The sequence below is a fragment of the Abramis brama genome, assembly GCF_963993115.1.
Source record: "Abramis brama genome assembly, chromosome: 12".
Lineage (NCBI taxonomy): Eukaryota > Metazoa > Chordata > Actinopteri > Cypriniformes > Leuciscidae > Abramis > Abramis brama.
Genome location: NC_139974.1, coordinates 15,214,869 through 15,228,239, shown reverse-complemented (window position 1 = coordinate 15,228,239; position 13,371 = coordinate 15,214,869). Strand labels below are relative to the sequence as shown.

The following is a 13,371-nucleotide window of genomic DNA, read 5'->3' as shown; positions in this document are numbered from 1 at the left end:
TATTTTTTTATTTTTTAATGAAAAATATGACTGAAAGACTGAAAAAGGACACAAACAGGCAACTTTTGCATATATTTAATGAGTGGTGAATCGTCATTTCCTGCAGGCTTGCAGTATGTGAAAAGTGCACCAATTCCATCATTTGTAGTGGCAGTCTCCTATAGGCCTCCAGCAGTGCCTGTGAGAGTAAAAAAAAAAAAAAAGTCTTTAAAACTCTGAAATGCTCAAGTCCAACCCCTTTTGGGGTCAACAACAGTGCAAGAAAAAGAAAAGACAAGTTACTGCATAAAATATAATGCTATTATTAAATAATGCGAATAATAAGAACGCAGAAGTATCAGAAACAATTCAATTGAAATTTTATTAAACCATAGTCATCAGTACTCGAGACAGACATACACAATTATTCCTGTTAACAATTTTAAGTCGACTGTAGAGACGCTTTCTTTAATATCAATAATGTAGTTTTGTAATTTCACTTTACATGAAAAGGCGATTGATTAATCTCATTTACACAAGTCGCACTAACACAATTGCTAGTAAAAAATACTAACTTTAATGTCCAAATATTAAAAGAGTGTCATCTTTGAAAATATTGGTAGGCAAATAGCTTTTTTTCACTAGCCTATATGTTTAGCCTATACATGACTGTCCGATGTAATGTTATAAATCATTGCAACACTTGGACTTAACTGTAAAATGCCCTCATTCTATGGTATACGTTTAGCAAGACAAGTCAGGGATAGTGTTGGATTTTCTTGAGCTTGCGCGAGACATTGGGATATCTAGTTCACGCCGTATGAAAAACAAAGTTGATCGATTTAAGGACATTAAAGATGTAGCCAGTTATAGGTTTCATGAAAACAGGGCCATGTTTCACTGACTTGGAGTTAGTACCAACTCCCTAACCTCTTTTCTACTCTCACAATCCTAACGATAACTACTTAAGAAATAACACTAAGCCTTTATCACAACAAAAATAGCGCATCCTTTTATCAAATGATGCAATATAAAAGAAAATGACTTACTCTTCGATAGCAAATTACTGTTCATCGAAAGTGGATGTGGACTTTAGGTTTGTGTTTATGAGAGAGATAGAGGCAAAACTCTGTAATGGAGCCTCTCGTTCTACCAGGATTTGATTCGCGTAGAGTTAGAAGGTTTAAATGTGTTTTGGGGGCATGAGGCTGTCAGACCCTTTGGCAAGTAAGATTGATCGCGTGCAGGCTTCTAGAACTCTTTGTTTAGTATATAAGCACTAAAACAAACGACCAAGTAGGCTACTCGTTTCCTAAAGTTTAAACATAATCCGCATATGCTGTATTCAGCACAAACAAATTTAAATAAAAATAATTCAAACTTTTACTTCACAGAAAGCCAAACAATATTCATAGTAGACTAATGTAAGGTTAGTAGAACGAGCTAGAGCAGAGCATACAGAGTTTGTATGTGATGTTACGTATTTAGTAGCCTATTTACTCTGATCCACACTGTTCAAACATTGCTCTGTAAAAAAAAAAAAAAAAAAAAAAACTTCTAGCCTATATATGAAAACATCTGGTATCAGGAAGCTTTTTACTTCAAATATTTACTGAGAACGACGTAGGTCCCCATCTTAGAGAGCATAATTAAATATACAGACTTTTAATTTACATGTTATTGCACGGTATTTTATAAATACGTGGATAGATTAATAATGTATTTTAGACGTTATAATGTATAAACGTAATAATGTATGTTCTGTTAAATATGAAGCTGTACGTTTTTGTCTAGCCAGTGTAGGCTATCCTATCGATAGGCGGAACGTTACATCAATAGATTTGGGTGGGGGAGGGCTATATGTGATTCCAATGCATTATGTGCAGTATTATGGTAAGAGGAGCTGGGCTGAAACCGCCGTCTTTTCAGGTCACATGAGATAAAAAAAATAAAATAAAAAATCTCTGTCAGTAGGCTATAGCAGGTGTAACTTATTCGGCTAATGTATTGGAGCAAGACTGGTCCACTTAGGCTACTTTATTTGTGATACGAATACACAGACCGAATGCACGATGGCAGAAAGGAGACTCTAGACGCACCGGCGACCGGTTTTGAGTCTGACTAGGAAGCTTCAGGGCCATTGCCTTCACCATGACACCGATGTACATAACAGTGACCTCCCTCTTGAGAGAGGAGTTGCTGGAAGAAGTTCTTCGGATCGATATGTCAAGCTGGATCCTTTTGAATAAACCTCAAATTGCCATTGGGTAGAGGTAATCATGTGACATGACTTTTCAGACTTTCCAGTGTCTTTTTGAATTCAATATTGTCAATAGTAAGCGGTCAACATATGGCATGAATAGTTAGGCTATATTAAAATTAATAGTTTTAATGTTATTGTTTTCTTCAAATAGCCTGCATAATTTAATTGAGAGCGAAAAATCATAGACTTCAACGAAGCCAAACCTTACCCGCGCTCTCGGGGCAAGAGACAACAGGTTTACAATGAATTACGAGTTTGAGTGCGAGACGGGTTTCATCAATAGTCAGCCATCGCTAGCAGAGTGCCTTACTTCTTTCCCCCCTGTTGACGACTCATTTCATAAGTCATCAGTCAAAAGCTCAGCGCTCACGAACCCTTACCCTCTTATCCTACCTCCTTTCGAGCACACCACCCCAAGCTTAAGCCTCAGGAGTCAGCCAAGCCATGTAGGGCCCCGGTACAGCATAGATGGGGGAAGCCCACTGTACTCCAATTCTCTGACCCCGGAATACCCGTGGATGAAAGAAACCGTCCTCCTACACCAACCGGCTCCTTGACTACTACAGTGGGAGTCATTTGCTTCTCTCCAAACGGTGAGTTTAGGAAAACCTAACCGAAAAGAGAACTAATGTAATTTAAGGTCTGAGAGAAAAAATGAGCATCGTCATATCCTTCTTTACATCTGCACTATCCTCTCGCTGTTTACCTCGTAGCTGCAGTCTATGTGAAAATTATATAAAATGTTTGACTATCTAGTTTAATTCGAATCAATAAGGTCTTTCTGATGTCTGACGTCTAACGAAGAATGATAGATTACTGTTGTGGCGCAAGGGACGGTTAGGCATTCATTAGAAGATACTGGTCGGTACCACGCACACACTGGCGATGCTGTTTGCGGTCTACAGTGTTTTTCACAATGCTTTTTAGTTTATCGGCTTTTTATCGCATTTTACAGGTAACATTACATTAACATTTCGATAGAAAAATACTAGGTATTTTCATGTTATGCATTGTTTGTTATTGTATCTATTTTTGACTATGTAACAAAACAATTCGTGTTCTTTTTTGGACTAATTTTTCCAGGCTTACCCGCTCTTCCCGAGGGCGGCTTGTAGTGGAGAAGGAGGTTCGCGCCGCTTGAGAACAGCATACACAAACACACAGCTTTTGGAGCTGGAGAAGGAGTTCCACTACAGCTATACCTTTGCCGACCTCGCCGTGTGGATATAGCCGCGTTGCTTGACCATACAGAACGCCAAGTCAAAGTGTGGCTCCAGAACCGACGGATGAAACATAAACGCCAGACCCATACTTCGGACATATATGGGCAGCTAAGCAAGACGACTGTCGTTGATGATAGTGGTGAACTGAGCGACGAGGACGCCTCCATTTGTGGCCTGCTTCATGGTAGACTGGGTGTCGAACGAGAGTCAAACTCTTTTCAAAACGACCTGTCAACACTCTCCGGGCAGCCCTGTAATGATAACGACATGCAAACTTTTGAAATGTTTTCTAACAGCTTTATGGAAAAAAGGCTGAAAGCCACCTACTGCTCTGGGCAAGGGGACAATAACACACAACCGATGTGCCAGACCGGATAACTGCGGTTCCCCGCATGTTATGGACGCGGCTGTGCAGGATTTCGAATTTTTTTCTTCCGACTCACGTTTGTCTGATGCAACTTCGCCTACACTTTTCAATAAGTCTCTGGAATGTCCAGATGATATACCAACGGGGTTTTATTTTTTTTAACGGATTAATTTACCACATCTGATTTACAAAATGCAAACTAATGATTATCAAAGTGGATCAGTGGACAAATGGGACGGATAATTAAGGAGTTTTGAAAGTTTTTGTTGTTGTTGTTGTTATTTTCAAGATGGGTGATAATCGACACGATTATCATAACATATCGAAGGTAAGATATAAGACCTGGGCGCTGTATTCAGTAATACATTGCATAGGCCTAATTCATAACAGAAGGGGTAGTTTAGATTCCTTGTATTTTTGTATGTTGTCTGTTGCTTATTTTTGTAAGAATAAACACACTTTGTAAATACTAGTTTCAAGACAATATTCTATTTTAAAATAAAAAACACACAGCAACAGCCTATTAGGCCTATTTGTAAGTATATGCTACGAAATGTAAACACGTTATAATCATTACACTTGAACCAAATTAAAATGAATGATCAGATTCATGAAAAGAAGAAAATGAAGAAAAGTCACACAAATGTGTGTGAAATGCACACAGATTTTATATTTTTACTTTTTTTCTCACTTACATGCTGCAGCAATGTAATTAGGGGCCATGGAATCAGCGCTAGGAAACTTTTTAAAATTTATTTAATTTCGTTTTTATTTAATAAATATAATGATTTATTTAATTTTCTCAATGAATGTGCACTACGTAAATATTATATTGTTTTGTTTTCCCCTTAAACGATGCAAATTAATATAAACTCTATAATTATTCCCACCACATGTGATACTATACATACTGGTGTAAACTTTTCAAGTGCTATATTTTAAGTCGTAAAACCGTGTTCAAGTATGGTTTCTTCGCCAATGGTGCGCTCTTTGTCTTAGACTCTTTTCTCCGCTCCGCGCGGGGAAATGCCAAGAATGTATCTTTCCACAACGAGCTCATAAATCAAAGTCTTTCAGGCAAGCTGACAGCACCAAGACAATCACTGCATGTGAAACGTCTACCCAAATAAGCGTTTTCACTCTCTGTTTATCATTGAGAAGATTTTGGATCATGAAGTACAACCCACGTGGACGGTTAATAATTCATTTTTATTGCCGTTTTAACACCCGGCATTAGGATTACACAAACCACTCATAAACTATTTCATTGTGCGTGCCATACGCAGTTTGTCTTAGTCTCTTTTAAGCTTTTTTCTTGTCCTCCTAACCTGACTGAAATATTGTGATAGAAATGGTTTATAACCATTATGGTAAAAACCCTTTTCAAATGTTTTTTTATTTTATATATTAATAAAATATCATTATAATAAAAGCAGTATTTTCATGTTCCTAAACATCTTCCAGAAAAATATTGTCTCATGTGAATTGACAGCATAGCCTACTATAGTTTTTTTATTATTATTATTATTATTTATTTTTTTCACTTCGGTTTCGTAGTCACATTTTTTGCTTAAATGCATTGGCTGTGAAGCTGTTTTAATTATGTATATTTAATTCTTGTTTATACTATGTTAATACTCTGGCTTGCTTGTTTATGAAGGACCATGATTTTTTTTTTTTTTTAAAGAGTGTTAAAAAGAGGGGATGAGAAATACTAGGCCGTCAGAACCTTGTGGAAAGCGCCATTTTGAGGATTAAAAAAACATTGGACATCTGTAAGAAATTTTCCCAATTTCATCCACAGGGGGCGCATGTCTCCCTGCTCCATCAGGCTAGGAGATATATACTCTCTCTTGCTTATGATAACTGATCGCTTTTTGACCACTGATCACAAAACACACATTCAGCAAAACAAGCAATAAAGTTAATGTATCTTATCGAGTATAGCCTTTGTAACAAAGTCCGTTTCCTTGTTGAAATTCACATAGCCTATAGGTTTTAGACATAAATCGCTTATAGCAGTAATAAATAGGCTGACTAGCACAGACTTTTTATTAAGTAAGGCTCAGTCTTATTAAATTATGAAAACATTCTAATGAAAAGATAGTAAACAAAAATAATACAATCAGTTCAGCATTTTTATCTTTTTGACAAAAGATGATGCATAGCCTACAGCCTAACAGCCCCACAAAGCAGCGCATAAGGAAAAAAAGACATTCCCTTTACATTATTTTCCTGTGGTTCATCTTACCTTACGCATTTCTTCAACATATTTCCCCACAACAGTATGTTGATGCTGCCTGGACGTTGTCTGTGAGACACTTGCTCCTCTGCCAGCGAATCCATCCTTTCAATTGGGGGTTAAGGTTGGCCTACGTCATGTTGATCGACAAGAGGTCGGCATTTACATAAGTCTGGTCTTTAACGACAACCTGTCAGTGCAAGGCCACTTAAGATCAAGATGAGACAGAGCAACTGATCACTGGCTGACCCGGCCCACGTGACTGTCACTGGTCATTCATATCACTAGCGCGCGGACACCCCCAATTCACGACTGATTGAAGGAGGCAGAAGGGTGGCTCGGCACAACCCTGGGTGAGTGGTGAGACGTTAATCAGTCCCGGGGCCCAAATATCTGTCAGTGTGGCAGCCACGCGCAGAAACGCACAGGAAGATGCTACAATGAGCACATTCTTAGATTTCTCGTCCATAAGTGGTGGTGGAGACGGAGGTGGCGGAGGCTCGTGCTCAGTCAGAGCGTTCCATGGCGACCACGGACTTTCAACATTCCAGTCATCGTGTGCTGTTAGGGTAAACAGCTGCAGTGGGGACGAGCGGTTCATGTCCAGTAGATCATCACAAGACGCAATTAACCCTCAGCCACATCAAGCCAGCTCGTACCAGTCCCCCGGGACTTTGTCAATTACCTACAGCGCCCATCCAAGTTACGGGACTCAAAGTTTTTGCTCCGGATACAGTCACTATGCCCTAAATCAGGATGTGGACTCGTCTGTGAGCTTTCCCCAGTGCGGCCCTTTAGTTTACTCTGGAAATATTTCCTCCACTGTTGTGCAGCACCATCGCCATGGTTACAGTGGCGGAAACGTTCACCTCCATGGCCAGTTCCAGTACGCCTCAGCCACATATGGTAATAGTCCAGATCAGGCGAACCTGACGTTTGTGGCGGGCTGCTCAAATCCGCTGTCCCCACTGCATGTATCTCATCACGATGCTTGTTGTTCACCTCTATCAGATGGCGTGTCCACAGGGCAGACATTTGACTGGATGAAGGTTAAACGGAACCCGCCAAAAACAGGTGAGTGCCTGGAGAACTTTCAAATGTCAATGTCTGTTTTTTGACTGATATAATATTTATGCTACGATTGAAAAGAAAAGTACTTTCCAAACACCCTGGCTGTGTAAAATTGTGGGGGAGACTAGACTGAGAGACTGATATGAAATGCATGCGCACTCATTTTTTGTAATCTGTTTTTCGTCTCTCTTCAGGGAAAGCTGGGGAGTATGGATTTGGTGGGCAGCCAAACACTGTACGCACCAATTTTACCACAAAACAGCTGACAGAGCTTGAAAAGGAGTTTCATTTCAATAAGTACTTGACTCGCGCGAGGCGTGTGGAGATCGCGGCTGCGCTCCAATTGAACGAGACTCAGGTGAAGATTTGGTTCCAAAATCGCCGTATGAAGCAAAAGAAACGCGAAAAGGAAGGTATTTTGCCTAAATCTCCGCCCGAACTGAAGGATGGTCTCGAAAAACCCGAGGACGCATCCGAAAAGTCGCTCTCCGCACCTTCCACGCCCTCTCCCACTTCCCCGCCTGTTGATGCCTACTCCTCGAATTAAACGGCGTTTGTTCTGCCAACCTGTTATTGCAGAACTGTTACTCTTGTTTCAAGGTCATTGTCAAAATCATCATGTGACATACAGAGACCATTGCACAATTTTGTTTCGACCTGGACCATTTTGACCACTCAGTGTATTTACCTGTGCTACTTTGTGTTATTGTGAAATGACTGTTAATAGTCTTGGGCACCTTGTCAAGCACCTAGATAGAACAAGTGGATTGTGCATTTCCGTGCACAGTAGCAAATGCTGCACCTTTACACATGTTTTTTGTCGGACTTGTACACCACTTGTCAAAATGCCTACCTCAAGAACAAAAAGAAATAGCCTAGTGCAATATATTTAAGTAATGTATTATTAAGAGAGATTAATCAACTGTAACTCTCGGCAAATGCTTGTTTGAAGAAACTGACAACTTTTCTGGACCGTGAATAGTGTTAACCCTGATGTTGTGAATGTGTTGTGAGAACATGATGCGCAATTCTTTTAAGTTGTCGTTGGTCATACTGAGTTTTATCAGTCGGAGATGAAAGCACAAGTCTCCGTTAGAAACATGCTTTAGAAAAAGATCAAGATACGGGTGAATTAAATGTGTGAACTAAAAATTATCATACAATTTGTCTGAACACTGGTCCTTTACTCTTGATTGTATTAATGCCTGTCATATCCCGCACACAGCCACATTTAACTTTCAAAAATACTACTGACAATGTGATAGGCTTTACATTTGAACCCGGCCATCTACAAGATATAACGTTTACATAACTGTGTTCATTATAGAGTTTTTTTTGTTTGCTTTTTGTCTGGACTGTTATGTTTGAGTCATCGATTTGCATAATCTACCAATACCTCACTCTCTGGCTCCGTAACTGATGTATGCGTCCGCGCGTTGTTTCTTCCTCAGGGACAAAAATATATTGGCACATGGTAAGCATGGTTATCCACGAAAGAAGATGCGCAGTGTTGTCCCCGTCATTCGTGATGACAACCCGATTGACCTGTTAGTTTATCGAATTAAGGCAAAGGAATGACAAGGGGTAAAAAAACTCTCTCTCTCTCTCTCTCTCTCTCTCTCTCTCTCTCTCTCTCTCTCTCTCTCTCTCTCTCTCTCGTTGGTACACTTATCATCACGAGGACATTCCATGCGTAATGTTATATATATATATATATATATATATATATATATATATATATATATATATATATATATATAAACTGTATATTCTATCCCTCTACACCAACCCTACCCCTAAACTTATACCATCACAGAAAACGTTCAGCATTTTTACATTTTTAATAAAACATTGTTTGCAACGCTTTTAAGCCATTTTAATTACGAGGACATTACGAGGAAATGTCACCACATGTTTATGTTGTAATACCAGTGTAATAGGCCTACCCATGTCCACACATTTATTCTATATCTTCTATCCCCTCACACTAACCCTACTCCTAAACCTACCCATCACACAAAACTTTCTGCATTTTTACATAAAAAATAATAATAATAACGTCATTGTAAATAAATGGGACGTCCCAAAGGGAGGTTTTTGGAGATTTTGTCAGGTTTTGGTCACTTCTGGGTACAAATCTGTCCCCAAAAAAATAGTTATGTACACACACACACACACACACACCTTAAAAGTTTCGTTTAGTTAACTTATTTACTTCCTTGAGTACAGAGAGCGAAACAGCCCGACATTTTCACTACGCACACTACACAACGGTCTTGATTGAGCTTCACCTTTACCTTAAAACCACCTGCACATGAGGGTTGCGTGTGAGTAGCCTACGTGTGGAGCTGGTCCGGTTGCGTCAGTTCTTCTAAGACTAGACGTGTGTTTGTATGTTTAAAACAATAATCGTATTAATGTATTTTCTTAACTGAATATTATTAAATGAGAGAAAACCTTTCCATTCAACTTTATAAATAAGTGTGTGGGGGGGGGGGGGGGGGGGCATTGCACTGACATTGCAGTGCACTGACATTCTGACATTGCACCCCTGAACGCGGTGAAAATACTTTGAATAGTTATCGATTTGGTTTGTTTGGTGATGCTGAAGTGATGAAAAGTCAATTATAACGCAAAAATATGACCCTCTTTGCCATTTTTATGCATTTACCAATAGTAATATATTTATATGCATGGTTGCATTGTGTTAAAGTTTAACAAAGTTACCCAAATAATTTGATCAAAATAACCATAAATAATAAAAATCAACATTTGGCAAATAGGCCTAATTTACAATTATATAAAACCGAAGCAAGAATCTGAGGAAATAAAGCCAAGTCAATTTAAAGTCAAGTGATCTCCATGATGAGATTTAAATGTCTTCCTTTCGCGTCTCTAATCGCCAGACTTAAGCAGCAAGGCTCGTGACTGTGAAAACATAAATGTGATCATATTCTTTTCCGTTTAGGCACGTCAATAACAAAAAAAAACAAAAAAAACGGGCTACAAAAAAAAAACAAAAAACGTTTGTGTTATCTTTATAGTTATAAATCTTCATATTCTGCGATATTTAAATGTTATTTTGACATTGTTGTTTTTTAAGGAGACTGATACCAAAGGATTAAAAACTGAAATATGTCACTGAAATGTTAATTAAAATGAGACACTATTATTATTATTATTATTATTATTTATAAGTGATGCATTTGTTTATTAATTGAATTATTTAAAGACCTCTTTTAAATTAAACTATTAAATGAGCCTATTACATTCAGTTCTTATAAAAAACTAATAAGAGCAAATTCAACTCTATCCATTATCCCATGATAATAATATAATAATAATGTTTCTGTTTTGTAGAAAATAATATTTCGGTAAAAATGGATTCTTTCACGTGGATATTTATTTAAAGAATAATTGTTGCGGCTTTGCATTAAAGGTTGACCTGACCTTCGAAAGAAAACCCCGGGGTCATTTAGCCTATCGGTCACTGAGAGATAATATTTTTGAGATCTTTACACTGAGTGAGTGCTATCATACCATAATCTATCAAGCGAAAGAGGCCGTAATTTGCATCTCTTTATAAGGAATTTATATAAATTAAATTTACAACAACAAAAAAAAAGGTCATGGCTTAATGCAATTCCATATATGGCAATCAATGATTCTAGCTATTAAATATATATGATACCTATAAATAAATAAAAAATCTACCCATATACATTATATAAATCCTTTCCTATTTAATTGAATATTTGCCAATTAACATTCTCTTCTGACTGACTAAGATTGAAGTTTTTTTATGTGACTAAGATAGTCTTGCATAAGATAGTCTTTTATGTGACTGACCATTGAATTATGAATAAATATAACAACACTGCAACACATGTACTGCACGCTTTGGCCAATTTGAAATCACATGTCTTCTACAGTCTTTTTCTTTGTCTGTGTTGCTGAAGGTGGAACACCTGTTGGTCACTTTGGATTATGCACATGAGAGAGACAGAGAGTGCAAGAGGGGAAAAACAACAACAGCAAGGTCATCTAATGCGGACGCTGTTGTGGGTTTGATGTTAAAAACTAATGTCTAACATAAATTAATTTTATCTTAGTGGATTGATCCGAAAATGTATTCATTCTTTTGAAAACTCTAAACCTCAAAAAGTGCTTTTTTTTAAAAAGTAGTTTTTTGTCTGCGTTTTTGGTTAATAAAAAGTTACATTTCACTCAGTTTTAATCTGTTCTCTCTCTTTTTTTAAAATGGAATATATAAATTAAATAATGTACTCACTCTGCATATAGAAAGGTATGAGCCCACATTTCTAAATCAATTAGTTTTCATATAGGTGTAAATAAGGCAAAACTGAAGAATCAAGACTAAAACCTTTAATTTTCCTGAGGTCTTACTTTGATCAGTCACACTCTTAGCAACATACTTAGCCTTAAGAGTCAGAAAATTTGGACTGCAATGGAAATACATGCACTTATCTTGTCTCTGCTCTTTCCATTATGTCAACAAAGAATTACATCATTTTAAGGCAAGGATGATAGGGAAGGAATAAAATAAATATAAAACATCTCTCAAATAATTTGAGAGGGAAAAAAACAAGTATTATATGCTTAAACGATGCTTGTGCAACTTAAACTTAAGACTTTTCCTGTGTTAGAAACAATAGCATTTACGAAAACATCTTCAAATGTCCATCCCTGCAGCTGACAATGGAAACCACATGTTAGAGAGCAATGGACAAGACATGTTGTATCAGGTTAGTAAACACTTTAACTTTTCCACTTCCTTAGTGTTCTTGTGATTTTGTAACCGTCCTTTCAGTAAAACAAATTGTGTAATAACACACACATAATTTACATATTAGACATATATAGACATAGACATATACATAGATATATTCTCGTTGTCATACCTGAAGCCTATAATTTAGCCTAAAATTGATGAGAGCAAAGCTGATATAAGAAGAACATTACAGAGGGGTGTTCAAGCGAGAATCAAATAGAAAAAGAGGAAGAAATGGGGGGTAGAGAGAGACAGACAGAGTAAAAAGGACAGAAAGAGAGAGGTCCATCCATCACACTGTCTTAACCTCACAGTGACCCCAGCCTGGCAGCCAATGAGGCACCTCTCCTCTGTGCAGGAGATCGGGTAACCGTGGAGATGGACTGAACGTTTTAGCATGCTCTTTTTGTGCGATCTGTCAACACCTCCCAGAACGTCTCGCTACAACTTAACGGATGTGAGTGCCACTACTTGATTGAAATGACTAGACCCACAATAACTTAAATAAACAAAGCATCTTAGATCATATCCATATACGAACACAACCATTTATATGAGGGTGGAAAAGGAATGCGCTCATACACACACAAACTAATGGGCCATTCTACAGAATTGGTGCAAACTGCTGTCCGACAACCAAAAAACACATTTAAAAAGCATTTAAGTATTCAAATTTTAAATGTTTACTAAGATCCTTCTATTATTATAAATCCCACAATAATATTAAAAATATAAGTAAGCTAAATATATATAAAATCATAATTTATTGGGTACTTTCAATTGGCAGGTGGCTGTCCCGAACCTTAACCCCTAAATTTCAACTTGTGAAAATGATATTGAAATATTATTTATTTTTTTTAAATCATGAAACTTTTTGTAAAAAAAAAAAAAAGTCCCCATTTTCATGTCACTACCAAAACAGTGTGTGTTTTATTCCATTGGCTGAGACTGCTTGTAACCACACCCCTACATTTTTGATCAGGAAATATTCTTGTGTGCCTCTCTCTCATAGCCTCTCTTTCATTATAGATAGGTACCATCATTTTGAGGGTAATGTGTTCAAAAGTCTGAAAATATGTGTGTAACTTTAAGGGACGTCACTACCAAACACCTTTTTTTCTGCAATTAAGCAAAAAATTTAGTTTTTTTGTGTGTACAACTGTTCAGAACTGTGCTAGGTAACCATGTGCTGGCTATCATCTTTGATCTAGGTTCAAAAGTATCTAATATTGTCACTACCGAAACAGTCACTACCGAAACGTGGTGAAGTTTCGGTTGTGACATCATGTTTTTTTTTGTGTTTTTCCATAAAATTTTGTTGTTGTGTGTGTACAAATGTTCAGAACTGTGCTAGTTAACCATGTGCTGATTAGCATCTTTGAGTTAGGTTCAAAAGTATCTAATATTGTCACTACCGAAACAGTCACTACCGAA

At 37.5% G+C, this 13,371-nt stretch overlaps 1 protein-coding gene and 1 pseudogene across 2 annotated transcripts; both read left to right on the top strand.

The window, feature by feature from the left end:
• Window positions 1-1,033: 1,033 nt before the first annotated feature.
• On the top strand, window positions 1,034-5,242 carry LOC311093021 (homeobox protein Hox-A2a-like; annotated as a pseudogene). The gene is made up of 2 exons: window positions 1,034-2,796; window positions 3,326-5,242. The product of its transcript is annotated as a homeobox protein Hox-A2a-like (transcript).
• Window positions 5,243-5,384: 142 nt separating this feature from the next.
• On the top strand, window positions 5,385-8,366 carry hoxa1a (homeobox A1a). The gene is made up of 2 exons (XM_084131245.1): window positions 5,385-7,148; window positions 7,340-8,366. The coding sequence occupies exons 1-2, from the start codon at window positions 6,515-6,517 to the stop codon at window positions 7,690-7,692; spliced, it is 987 nt and encodes a 328-aa protein (XP_083987371.1). The 5' UTR covers window positions 5,385-6,514; the 3' UTR covers window positions 7,693-8,366.
• The last annotated feature ends 5,005 nt before the right edge of the window (window positions 8,367-13,371 follow it).